The sequence below is a fragment of the Macaca nemestrina genome, chromosome 12 (genome assembly GCF_043159975.1).
Source record: "Macaca nemestrina isolate mMacNem1 chromosome 12, mMacNem.hap1, whole genome shotgun sequence".
Taxonomy (NCBI): Eukaryota; Metazoa; Chordata; class Mammalia; order Primates; family Cercopithecidae; genus Macaca; species Macaca nemestrina.
Window position 1 is genome coordinate 3,208,412 of NC_092136.1, and position 13,754 is coordinate 3,222,165.

Here is a 13,754-nt window from a genome sequence, read left to right on the forward strand (position 1 = left end):
GCAGAAGTACAGTATACAGAGATAAGAATTTACGATATAGTGTGTGTGCATCAGCAATTTCTAACAGAGCCTTAAAACACAAACACAGTCTATCCATAACCTATGATTAGCAAGATATTAAACAGCAGTAACAATGGCAGCAAAAGCTGGTTACAAACAATCAACGAAAGCAGGACGTCAAACTAGACAAACGGTTAGACCACAAATTCTCAGAAGGGAGTATGCCTTCACCCTAAAGAGACCTAGAAGAGCCGTGGCAAGATAAGGGCGTTTATAGCCCTATCTTATCCATGTGGACAGGCGCCCCCCATGTGTCCATTTATAGGCTCTCCACAAGGGTAGCATTCCATTCCCAGAGCTATGAACTTCTGCTTTTCTGGGATAGGAATCTTGGTGATGTGAAACCTCTCTGACTGCACGTCCGTTCATAGGCTCTCTGCAGGGGGAAGCACATCACGTGCTGTTGGTTCATTCTGGCAGCCCAACCCGGCATTGTCTACACAATCCTGCATGCAATTTTGTATTTACAACAATTAGGAGCATTTCATCTTTTATTCTGTAGCAGTAGTTTCAGGGGTTCTCCCTACACCCAGGTTCTGACAAATACGTCCCAGGTTCTGACAAATAAATATCTCCTATGTTCTGACAAATATCTCCCAGGTTCTCTAATCTCTTCTTTTGTCTTGAGACGGAGTCTCACTCTGTAGCCCAGGCTGGAGTGCAGTGGTGTGATCTCAGCTCACTGCTACTTCTGCCTCCCTGGTTCAGGCAATTCTCGTCCCTCAGCCTCCGGAGTAGCTGGAACTATCCACATGTGCCACCATGCTTGGCTAATTTTTGTATTTTTTCAGTAGAGATGGGGTTTCACCATGTTGGCCAGGCTGGTCTCGAACTCCTGGTCTCAAGTGGAGGCCTAGGCCTCCCAAAGTGTTGGGATTATAGGCGTGAGACACTGCGCCCAGCAGTAATCTCTAATAGTGTATTAAAATAGTCTTTCTTTAGCATTCTAAAAAGCAAGTGTCTTTTCATTTTTCTCTTTTCCAGAATGCTCTGAGTTATTCTGGGCAATAAATGTCATCGAGTTTAAATGTTTATTTTCTTAGTCCTGTTCTGCATGCAGCTAATGGAGCATCCAGATGAAACCTAAACAGTGCACGTTTCCCTTCTTTGCTGACATCCAAAAACCGCACCCCATCCTCGAGAGGAATCCTGGGTATCCACACGTTCAGTGCCATGAAGTGAACGTTTTTAATACTGCAGGTCATAAAGTCATGGTGAGAATTCTTCATGGCATATAAGAAGTCAAGGTGAAGAAAACAGACGGCTTTGGTATGCAGAAAAATATGTTCAGAGACCCTTCATTATTATAAGAAAAAAAAAAAGTAGCTGAAACAAACTTATTATGCAGAAACACCACAAGTAGAGAAGTAAAGGTTTCCAAATTCTAAACACATGACATTTCAGGAGCAAAAGCGGACACAACCCCTGACCTGAGATGCATTTACCTGAGCACCAGCCATTTCTTTCTCTTTCTCCTGCTTCTCTGGGATTTCCTCTTAGGAAAGATCTCTGGACAAATCACACCTGCATCATGAGAATATGCCTTTAAAGGTGTCAGCACAACCCCTTCACCTGCGACCACCACACCCATCAACGGAAAGACGTAGAAATACAGAAAAAGTCCACGCTTTTCTGTTCTTTATAAAAGAGATTCAGCAACAGTAAACTTCTACATGGAGATCAAAATGTGACTTTCTCTCTTCCGGCTCTCAGGTTCCCTCCCCTGCTAAACAAAAGCAATTCTGCTTTGGCAACTGGAGCATAAACTGCACCGAGCCGGCCTCTGAAACCTGGGCAAAGAAGGCCCTGTGACCTCCCTTTGGAACCAAGGCTGAACTCAACTCGTACAAATGCATCTGAAATCCCCCATCACTGATTCTGGCCACACCTTAGAATCCCATGAGGCATGTGATTTAAACAGCACTGGTGCTTCCACCCAAACCAATAGGCAGAATCTGTGGGGAAGGCAATGGTGAGGGCCTTTTCTTGAGTTGTCCATGTGATTTAATTAGAAGCCAGGTTGAGAACCATTTAGCTAAGCCTTGCTTCTCAAGCTTCAATGTGCATATGAATCTTCTGGTAATTTTGGCCCCACTCTGAGTCAAGTGATCCTGAAGATTTCAAAGGGGTTCATGGGCTGGATTTTTTTTTAACAGTTCTGCCACTAATGGTGATGCTGCTCCCCCAAGACTTGTGATCATCAACACTCAGCTAAACAAAGCAGCCCCAGCACAGTCCCTTACACCCAACCCTCCTACCACAACACAAGTTCTTGTGGTGCAAATGGAGACAGTCAATCTCCATTCTGAAAGATTATATTATTTTCTGGCTCTTGAAAGTTTTCCAGGGCTGGAGAAGCAAGCAATGTCTGAGTCTGTCTGCATTTGGAAAACAATGTGTACACACATATGAACGCAGCGTTTATTAAGCAGGCACCGTGTGCTCAGAAGTATGCGACAGCACTGTGCTGGGCACCTCACGTCATGTGAGCCAATCCTCATCACACCCTGGGTGATAGAACCAAGTGTCCCACAACTCTCAAGATATAGACGAAGGGCCCAGGCTTTGTAGTTCTTCTATTTTCCTATCACTAACTTTTTAAAAGTGTAATGATAAAAGCTCCATATAGACCGATGGAAGGGATACAGAGAGGATGAAATACAGTGCAGAGGTACTTTCCATTGTTGCGTTTATCCTCACTTTCTTGTGGCTTGTGAAGCAACTATTAGACCCACAGGACTGAGAAACAGGTTGCTGGATGCGATGTCTCTAAAAGCACTGGTGTTAGTAAAAAAGAAAAAAAATTAAGGCCCCAAAATAGAGAGTTCTTTTATTCCATTTATCTGCTTTGGGGTTTCAGAAAATTCTGTGTATTAGTTCTGGAGAGGCAGCAGGAGTCAAACTCTGATTTAACTCCGTAGTTAAACCCCAAACTCTGATTTAACTCCGTAGTTAAACCCCAAACTCTGATTTAACTCCGTAGTTAAACCCCAAACTCTGATTTACCTCTGTAGTTAAACTCCAAACTCTGATTTAACTCTGTAGTTAAACCCCAAACTCTGATTTAACTCTGTAGTTAAACTCCAAACTCTGATTTAACTCTGTAGTTAAACTCCAAACTCTGATTTAACTCTGTAGTTAAACCCCAAACTCTGATTTAACTCTATAAACTCCAAACTCTGATTTAACTGTGTAGTTAAACCCCAAACTCTGATTTACCTCTGTAGTTAAACCCCAAACTCTGATTTAACTCCGTAGTTAAACCCCAAACTCTGATTTACCTCTGTAGTTAAACCCCGAACTCTGATTTAACTCTGTAGTTAACTGTTGGAGCAGAGTCCAGGGTGAGGCCAGACCTGGATGAGGCTCAGAGGAGGGGAGTGTGGGCATGTCTGGGCAGGGAGAGGGCCGCACGCAGGATTCTGCTCTCTGTGCTACTAGAATATTTACAATTCTGTTTTTCCTAAAACTGCCCCCCCAAAATTTAAATCCCAGGGTTTGTATAATTTTAATCTATGTTAGCCACTTCTCTATTTTATAACATGAAATAACAAGGAATTTAACCAAACCTTTAGGGTTTTCTAGGATGTATATGGTAGAAGCTAAATATTTATTTTTAGCAGGGCAAAAGCAACAGAAATAATACCACCACCACTTTTTCTATCCGAATATCCCTTCAACGCGACATCAGAACTCACAACGACCACATCAGGAAAATGGCCCAAATGAAGCCAAAGTCCCTTTGACCACTCCCTTCTTCGTGCTAACCCCAAGATGCTGAATTCAATGATTTATCCAGTTACTGGAAATGGAAAGTTTCTGGCTCGTAGGGACCATGGCTGCCTTCTGTTTTCCTAATGGCTACACAAGATGGAATCAGTTAGTTTATCAGTTTGAATCTCCAGATCTCATTTTTGTTTTTTACTCAAGTACCAGAAAACTGGAGGAATTCCCATGTGGATACCAACGAGGTTTCTTCTCTGAGGGGAGGAACAAACCCTGGGTGACTCGTTTCTCTTTTTCTATGAAAGAAGCACAGATAGACCGTTTTGTCAGCCTGAGCCCCGTCTGCACAGTGCACTCCCGAATGTCCAAAAGACTCCAGGCGCTGGTGAGAGAGTTCCTGGTGACCCTGCACGGAGGCCCTCGATGGCCACCTGGGTGGGAGAGATGCAGGCTGATTCTGAGTAGAAAATGGAAAAATTTGGGAGCGAACTTTCTTTGGATATTAAATATAAGTATCTCAGTATGAATAACTTTAATATACTGGTCATGATGTATGTTGTATTTAAAAATTCTCCATAATTTTAATTCAGTTAAAACACATCATATTTCAAAAGAATGAATAACATTGGTATTAAAATTACTGTTTAAGAGGTTTTTCTAAAATAAATACTGTTCCTTTATATCACATTATTGTAGAAAATACTGTTTAATTTAAGTGGATGCAAGTTGTTTACTAAAAACGACACATAACTATGCTAGTTGTTCCTAAGAAAGAAATAGAATGCAAGGTATGGCCGCAAACCCCACGGTCTAGCTGACACACTGAGCTGTCCTTGCTTTGCAGTGTGTGTCCTTTAGCCTCCAGACCTGAAGCAATCACCTCGGATGACTGGCTTTCTGTCAAAGGCACTTGGCATCCTTTACCCTTCATCCCTCCGTATCGCTGAGCTTAGTTCTATGCTGTGTACTCTTAAAATCAGCTTCCTTCTAAGCAATCTGTGTCTACTTTAGAAGACTGAAAATGGAAAAAAATAAATATTTGCCAAATTAAAAACAAAAACTAAGCAATGGTTCTCAGGTCCTAAATAAAGATAATCCTGAATTAAAAAGAATGACAAAAGACTTATTTAGCTGTTTAAATGACTTACATATATTTCAAAAAAGCAGAGAAAACATTTGCATCTTAAAGTGTCCTAAAGTAAATCCTTTCAGAATTGGGAAAAGAAAAAAATATTTCTCCTTATTTTCAAGTGAGAGAATTAAGCCTCTTGTTTCTAATTTGTATTTGTTCCTGCAAGAGCCAAGTCTAGGGCCATGGACCTGAAATTCTGAACATGTTAATTACAGCAGGCACTGGATTCAGGCACCGAAGGGGTGGCCTTGGGCACACCATGTACACATAAAAGTGGTTTGTGGGCAAAAAAAATCAGGAGAGAAAGGTGCTCTCAAGAATCCACAGGAGACAGAGAGTGCAAAGTTGGCAGCAAAACTGGTTGTGCGACAGACAGTGGCCCAGGTGGGGCTATGAACCGGCAGACAGCGGCCCAGGTGGGGCTATGAACCGACAGACAGCGGCCCAGGTGGGGCTATGAACCGGCAGACAGCGGCCCAGGTGGGGCTATGAACCGACAGACAGAGGCCCAGGTGGGGCTATGAACCGACAGACAGAGGCCCAGGTGGGGCTATGAACCGACAGACAGCGGCCCAGGTGGGGCTATGAACCGGCAGACAGCGGCCCAGGTGGGGCTATGAACCGACAGACAGCGGCCCAGGTGGGGCTATGATCTGACTGGGCCCTTTGTACTGCAGGCGGAAGAGGGTACAACTGGGTGATCCAGGGGCATGGGTTGGTGGCAGAAGCTGGTGCTGCAGATTCCATTTCTGGGGGTGAGGATACACCAGGAGTCCTGAAGGCACGTGTGTGGGTTTTGGGTGAGGAATTCTAAAACCAAAGGTGCTGCAGTGAATTCTGGAAGGGGATGCCTACTCTTGGAAGGGGCGCGGCAAGTCCATGTTCCTAAGTGGGTGGGAATCATGTGATGACAGCTGGGAGGAGGGTTCTCAGTTCCCTCTCACCCTCAGGGACCTGGAATCACAGGACAACGTGCCACGCGACAGCCTGTGTGCAGAACACAGCCTCGCTTCCCCAGACATCCAGAGTCTCCCTCCAGCCCGGGCCCCTGTGATGTCTTTCTTTGGACTCCAAATGTGTGGTGTTTGCTAAACACCAAGCAATTCTTCAACACCAACTGAGTGTCTAACTTTTTCTTTTCTTTTTTGAGACAGTCTTGCTCTGTCGCCCAGGCTGGAGTGTGGTGTTGTGATCTTGGCTCACTGCAACCTCCACCTCCTAGGCTCAAGTGATTCTCATGTCTCAGCCTCCTGGGTAGCTGGGATTATAGATGTGAGTAGCTGGGATTACACATATGTGCCACAATGCCCGGTGATGTAATTTTTAGTAGAGATGAGGTTTCACCATGTTGGCCAGGCTGGTCTCCAACTCCTGGCCTCAAGTGATCCACCTGCCTCGGCCTCCCAGCGTGCTGGGATTACAGGTATGAGCCACTGTGCCTGGCTAAGTGTCTAATATTTTAATTCTGACACCACTTAGAGCCAGCCCAGACCCCAAAAGTTCAGGGCTCAGTCCCACAACACTGCTCCACTACAGATGCCAGTCACAAGCCTTGGGCACCCATTTATACTTCTAATATTTATATTTTTGATGTCTATTGCCTATAAACTGGGTACTCCCATAACCTCCTGTCAAGTTCAGTAATTTGATAAAACTACTCAAAGAACTCAGCAAAACACTGTACTTATATCTACTGGTTTACTGTAAAAGATACATATCAGCAACGGCCAAACGGAACAGCCGCACGAAGCCAGGGAAAGGGTGGGGAAGGAAGAGATTCTGGTCAAAAGGCCTGAGCAGCAGAATTGCTCCCTCTTTGTGTTCTCCAGGAGCAGCTGAATGAAGAGAAACCCCTTTATAATACGACCCAGACGACACTCACTTTGTTACCTACCACAGTACCAGATACAGACTCTTGAAAATCCCCATTTTTTCCTCATAAACAGCTGAACAATTCTGTCTTCGGTGGTCAAAACACTTCTCTATCAAAACTTGCTAAAATTTCTCTCCTTCCCTCAAGCCCCTGAATTGTGAACTACCCTCAGTCTGAGCCAGCACACAACCCCTCCTTCTTGCCCCTCCTAAGAACACACAGATTTCAGAGTAAAACATTCTGGGATCTGGAATCTGGTTTTCCCACCCTCTATCCTGTCTTCCCTCCTCCCTGTAAAAACACAAAAAAGCCTGTGTCTGCCTAACTTCTGAGATCCTCAAAGGTATGACAGTTGCCACCTTCTCCCTGTTGCAATCCTCCTTTAGAGTTCGGTAACTTCCTACCTAAAGCTAAATTTATTTGACGAAGTCCAGAAACAGCCCCAGGATAATAACGATTCCATACCCAGGAAGACCTCCCCAAATCCCTTCCATCCCAACTCTAACTGCATCTGCCTGTGGGTCCCCAGGGCTCCCAGGCTCTGCAGCTTCTCTCCTTCCATGGCTGTTGCGAGCAGGCTGGGGCACCTGCAGGGGAGGCTCCTCGGGAAGCACTAGCTAGGCCAGGGGCGTCCAATCTTGGCTTCCCTGGGCCACACTGGAAGAACTGTCTTGGGCCACACATAAAATACACTAACACTAACGATAGCTGATGAACTGAAAAAAAAAAAAAATCACGAAAACATACCATAATGTTTTAAGAAAGTTTACTGATTTGTGTTGGACCACATTCAAAGCCCAGGACAGCATGTGGCCCAGGCCTGTGGGTTGGTTGGACAAGCTTGAGCCAGGCCTTCAATTGCTTTCTGTTGCAGGCTGAATATTGGCCTTAGCTTGGAATGACTGTCCCTGGGCTTCAATTTCCCAATCAGGGCTATCCACTTAGTTTTAAGTAATACCCATTGTTGGAAATATCCAACAAAATCACTCAAACAGCATTTACAGAAGAAAAGGAAACTGTAAGGCACTTACGCTTTCACCTCCACAGAAAAAGCAGAATTATTTATTGCTTTCAGACAATAAACTTGTTGTTTAACTCTTTCCATAACAAATCACATAGTAAGCAGTCATATGTGAACACTTTTAGAAGTGCTAAGTTCCGTCTCCCACAAGTTAGCATTAAGCTCAGACATGTAGAGAACAGGATATAAAACAGATATTCATAATAACAAATTCATCCTGCAAAAAGAGGAGCTCATGTTCTGATGAATCTATGTAATTTACCAAGTAATCTACCATAATTTTTTTGTAGAAAATGTAAACATTCTCCACAGCCATCCAAGAAGCATTTTATTTTCTCTGGTAGCATTCCCAAAGCTAAGCCCTGGGATTCTGTTGGAAATCGTCTTCCACAAAAGAACAGACCTAAGTAACTTTCTACCCTTAATCAGGAGAAGAAAAAGGTATGTATGACTAGATATTTAACCTTTTTCCTGAAATTGACCTATTTCACGTCCTTTGTAAGTATTTTCTTACCTTTCAAGTGCTACTGATAAAATGTAAATTTATAATTACAAAACCAAAGTTGCAGTAAGTGAACAAATTATTTCAAGGAGATGCAGAGAGTGGCAGTGCCGACTGGAACACAGACACAGCTAAAGACTTGTGTTAAGTCAGGCTATTCTATTCCTTGGGAGATTCTCCCACCTCCATCCTGTTCACTGAAGTGCTCACTGGCCACCCCCCATGATACACTGCACTGTGCCCCACTGAGTGTCCCAGGTGAATTTTGCTTCACAGGTTTTTGCACCATCTCATGGAGGTGGGGTTTTCTTGTCCTTTGAAACACTCTGTCTCCCTTCACAAATCTGAGAGTCCAAAGGGCAGAAATGATTTCGGTCTTTTCCCTCTGACAGCAGCATCTGATTGGCTGATCAGCCATGTGTCTCCAAGGATTGAAAATTGGGTTGGGTGAAGACAATCTTAACGTCCTAAGTGTTAGAGGAAGAGTGGACCAGGAGATTTCTCTCAGCCCAGGGCATCCAGCTGCTCCCTGGAGAGGCCACACTTCATACCTCAGGCTGTCCTTTGAGAAATAACCCAGGGCCTGAAATTCACTAGATGCTGTAGCAGACACGGCCATGGTGGGCATCCTGTGTTATCCCTAGACAATACTGAAACTGGGGAAAAAGTCCAGAGGGTGGCTGAGAGCAAATCACCCTGTCAAGTTTCCAAAGTGGAACCTCAAACCAAAGACATTCTGGTAAGGCGTCTGTGCCTAGGGAAAATAAAAAGGAGGAGAGGCACAAAGATTTTTTACAATAGTGTCAGAGGATGATTCTCTGCTTTCCTGTCGTGTGGAATGATTACAAACAGAAAACAAATCTCTTAAAAAGTGCCGTCCAGGCTGGGCGCAGTGGCTCACGACTGTAATCCCAGGACTTTGGGAGGCTGAGGTGGGTGGATCACATGAGGTCAGGAGTCCAAGACCAGCTTGGCCAACATGGTGAAACCCCATCTCTACTACAAATATAAAAATTAGCCAGGTGTGGTGGTGCAGGACTGTAATCCCAGCTACTTGGGAGGCTGAGGCAGAAGAATTGCTTGAACCTGGGAGGCAGAGTTTGCAGTGAGCAGAGAACACACCACTGCACTCCAGCCTGGGCGATAGAGCAAGACTCCGTCTCAAAAAAAAGAAAAAGAAAAAAAAAATGCCATCCAATGCATTGTGAAAAAATGATTCATTACAATACTGTGCCTAACATTACAGCCAAGGATGAATAGTTAATAATGTTGTGAATTAGAAAGGGGAAGTTAGCATTTGGGAGAATCTGGAAGGTACAGGAAATTTAGTATTTTACTACAGGCTAGAGTTAGGCCTGAAGAACATGGTGGTGTTTTTGAGACCCTGCTTGAAATGCATTTGGAAAATGCAGCGGAGAAACCAGTTTTCCCTGGAGTGTTAAAAATAATTAACTAGGCCAGCGGAGTGGCTCACACCTGTAATCCCAGCCCTTTGGGAGGCTGAGGCAGGTGGATCACCTGAAGTCAAGAGTTCGAGACCAGTCTGGCCCACATGGTGAAACCCTGTCTCCAATAAAAATGCAAAAATTAGCCGGGCGTGGTGGCGCACGCCTGTAATCCCAGCTACTCGGGAGGCTGAGGCAGGAGAATCACTTGAACCCGGAGGCGGAAGTTGCAGTGAGCCAAGATCGCGCCACTGCACTCCAGCCTGGGCGACAGAGCAAGACTCTGTCTCAAAAATGATAATAATGATAATTAAATAGCAGGCAATCCGACTGAGGTGGCTTTAGTGCCCTGGGTTCTTATGTTAAAAAAAAAAAAAAAATTAAATGCGTTTCTTGCAAATGACTATCTTGCAGAAACAAAATTCAGGATTCATCAACCACAAATCTCTAATTACTCTCTGATTACAGGACCAGAAAATTTCAACCTAGATAGCTCAAATCAGGAGATGACGTAACTGTACCAAACTAATTAATGAATGTGGTTTGCTTCCTCATGCACCTGATAAAAGCCTTTCCTTCAAGGCCTGCTGGTGGGACTGCCAAACCAAAAAAACATGGTCGGGTCCTCTGCCATTCATGAATCACTCTTTGCTCAAATAAAACTGTTTCACATTTTTGCAAGGACTCCCTCGGGAGACAGGAGGGACTGGGGCCCCCACGGGCTACAGATCATCCTCTTATGCACAAACCACCCGCGGAGTCGGGATTCTCCCTTCCTAACTCGGGGAGACGCGGGTCTGCGGGCGAAGAGCAGCCGCGGGGAGACGGCTCTGGGATTGGGCCAAAGCCGCTCTGCAGGGATGCGCCGAGGCGCGCGGGGCCCGGCCGCCATGGTGCAGCTGGAAGGGCCTCGGGTTCGCGGAGCCCGGAACCCACCCGGGCAGCCCGGTTCCTCCCCAGCCGGTACCGCGGGTTCCAGCCCGCCCCTGCCTGTCTCTCAGGAGGCCTGGCCCCTACACTCACCATCTCTTGGTCTCCAGGGAGCCTGACGTTTCACTTCTGGATCTCCCGGTGCCTGCGGGTCGGGTCACACGGCCAACGGCTAGCAGAGGACGCAGAGCGGCGGGGACAGGAAGTGGAACTCTGTCTGGACAAAGGCCCCGCCAGATTCCGGAAGCCGGCCTCTCCTCTCCAGACGCGTGCCTGATTGGACAGTCTCCGACCCTGCTCCTCTGATTGGATAGGGTCTCACGCCCCGCCCCTCAGGCCCTGAGTGACAGGAGCTGTAATCAGACAATGGGCCGAATGAGACAGCAAGGACAGGTGCTGGCCGCGGTTTTTTGGGGGCAGGGCTTCCTACCCGCGCGGTCCGGCCCCACCTAGAGGATATTTACATTTCACATGTGACTGTGCTTATGTTCATTTATAAATAATAAGTATATGTTATTCACCAATGGAAATAAAATAATGATATTCATATTGAATTTTTATATTTTATGGCCTTCTTGGCTTTTGGTCCTTTGAACAGAGAGCCTGAAATTTCAAAAAGGAGTCAAGCCTCTAAGAATTAAAATGTGAGCCACGTGTGAATCTTAAATTTTCTAGTAGCCACATTTTAAAATGTACTAAGAAACAGGTGAAGTTGATTGTAATAATTTAACTCAGTATGTAACCATTTTCCTATATGGTCAATATATAATTGGTAAGGAAGCATATATTTTGGGGTACTAAATCTTTGAAGCTCACTCTGTGTTTTACCTTTTCAGCACATTTCAGTTCAGACCAGCTGTATTCCAGATATTCAGTAGTCACACATGATCAATAGCTGCCACATTAAAGTGCAACTCTGAGGTCTAACCTCCCTTATGTCAGGGGGTGGAGAGTCTGAACGTCCCTTTTCAACCAGAGGTGAGGGAACAGCCTCTTGCTACAAACATCTCTCCTCCGGTCGAAGGGTGGACGAGATGGTGATCCTAGAGAGCATAGGGGACAGCAAAAGAAAATATCCACGGGGAGAGGACTGCTGCCCACCAATAATGGCGACCCAAGAGGAGAGAACACATCTTCAGATCTGTCCACAGCCTTGACCTCCAACATTTAGATATGGAGTAAACAGACTAGAGGCAGACTTATCTTGCTATTTGGCCTTAGCTCTAATGACTGAGCTGTGATTGTCTGTTTCTTCCTGTGGTAGGGGGGCCTGTGTGAGTAAAAGCACCAATCACATATATACCTGTGTACATGCATTTCTGTATGACGGAACATTATTTTACAAAAGATCCAACTTTAAATAAGGGGGGAAAATTAGTACCTATAAAGTGCTTTTCTCTTGCAGGTAACTAGGAATCAACCTTTCACTGAATCCTGGCATCCTATCTGCCCTGGGAGCATGCATTAGTTACCTGTTACATAACAAACCACCCAAAACTTAATAGCTCATGATTGAGCTCATCAGTCATTTAGGCTGAGTTCAACCGAGCTGTTCTTGTCACAACTGGACTCCTTCATGTATGTATGGCCAGCTGCTGGTTGACTAGGTGGCTCTGCTTCTGGGGATGAGACGGCTATCAACAGTGGCACCTTCCTTCTCCCCACCATGGTATGTCATCCTCCAGCTGACTAACATGGCTTAATCTCATAAAGATAGCAAGGTTCTGAGAAAAACAGAAGCATTTAAGACCTTTTGAGCCTAGACCCAAAACTAGCACAAAAGCTGTCACGTTCGCAGTTGATAAGGTCTGGCTGTGTCCCCACCCAAATATCAACTTGAATTATATCTCCTAGAATTCCCACGTGTTGTGGGAGGGACCCGGGGGAGGGGGTAATAGCATCATGTGGGCGGGTCTTTCTCATGCTGTTCTCATGTGAGTGAAAAAGTCTCACGAGATCTGATGGGTTTATCAAGGGTTTCTACTTTTGCTTCCTCCTCCTTCTTCTCTTCCCGCCACCGTGTGAGAAGTGCATTTTGCCTCCCGTCAGGATTCCGAGGCCTCCCCAGCCATGTGGAACTGTAAGTCCAGTTAAACCTCTTTTTGTTCCCATGTTTAGGAATGTCTTTATCAGCAGTGTGAAAACGAACTAATACAACAGTTTTCTATAACCAGAGCAAATAGTCCCAGCCGGATGCAAGGTTTGGGAAACATTCCGCCTCTTGATGGGAGTGGCAGTAAAAGCACACGGTAAAAAGCATAGATACAGAGAGGAATGAAGAATTGCTGCTGTTTCTGCAATCAATATTAGTCTACCCTTTTTTGCAGAAGAGGTTTGTATGACTCTTTCAAGTCAAGAACCTTGCCCAAAGCCCCACAGCTACTAAGCAGCTGGGCTAGTACTCAGGATCAACTCTGCCTGGTTCTGCAGCCCTTACTCCTGCATAGACCACATTGCTCATGCGGCTTCCCGAGGCCTGCGAGGTTCTGGAGAGTGACCTTTCTGCAATAGAAGCAGAATTCCTTTTAGATTTGGGTCCATATGGTGCTGTTTATCACTGGGAATAATCAATCACCTCAAGAAATTGCAGAAGCTTCTTGGAAGGACATGGAATAATGTGGGGGAAATGGCTGATAGATGACTTTAGGAAATCAAAGTCCAACAACGGAGGAGCAATTTTAAAACAGAATATATCCTATATGTCTGTAAATGCTTTCATGCCTGTTTGGTATTTGTAGGCTGTGTATAATTTTCCACACTGACTAAAAGTACTGTGACTGAAACAACTTCTTACTCTGAAATCAAGTGACTTAAAGATACATCTGCTGAGAAGGCTTTTTTTTTTTTTTCTGCAGCAATTTATCCAAATAGCTGAGTCCATCTTGGAGGTGTCCTTTGATTTTTAACAGGGAAGAGCTATTTTTCAAGCCCCTAAACTCAGGAGCAGCCATGTGGCAAATCCCATCAGTATGCATGGAAACCAGCTACAGTGAATGCATTCATTACCCGGAATCAATTGTTCTCACCCCTGCTGCATGTAAAAATCACCTGGGCGGGAGTGGCAT

At 45.1% G+C, this 13,754-nt stretch overlaps 1 protein-coding gene across 4 annotated transcripts in view; it reads right to left on the minus strand.

Annotated features, from left to right (window-relative positions):
• The window catches only part of LOC105469749 (zinc finger protein 195), a 28,101-nt gene extending 17,038 nt beyond the window's left edge, over nt 1–11,063 (minus strand). Inside the window, exons 1-2 of one of the 4 annotated variants that reach the window (XM_011721249.3) lie at nt 10,783–11,062; nt 1,506–1,584 (exon numbers count right to left, since the gene is read on the minus strand). In XM_011721249.3, the coding sequence (XP_011719551.2) occupies nt 1,506–1,520 (15 nt within the window). In that variant the 5' untranslated portion in view covers nt 1,521–1,584; nt 10,783–11,062. Of the gene's footprint in view, nt 1–1,505; nt 1,585–10,782 lie in introns of all 4 variants that reach the window. The other 3 variants (XM_011721253.3, XM_024789101.2, XM_011721250.3) reach the window with 3 other exon arrangements.
• Between the last annotated feature and the right edge of the window lie 2,691 nt (nt 11,064–13,754).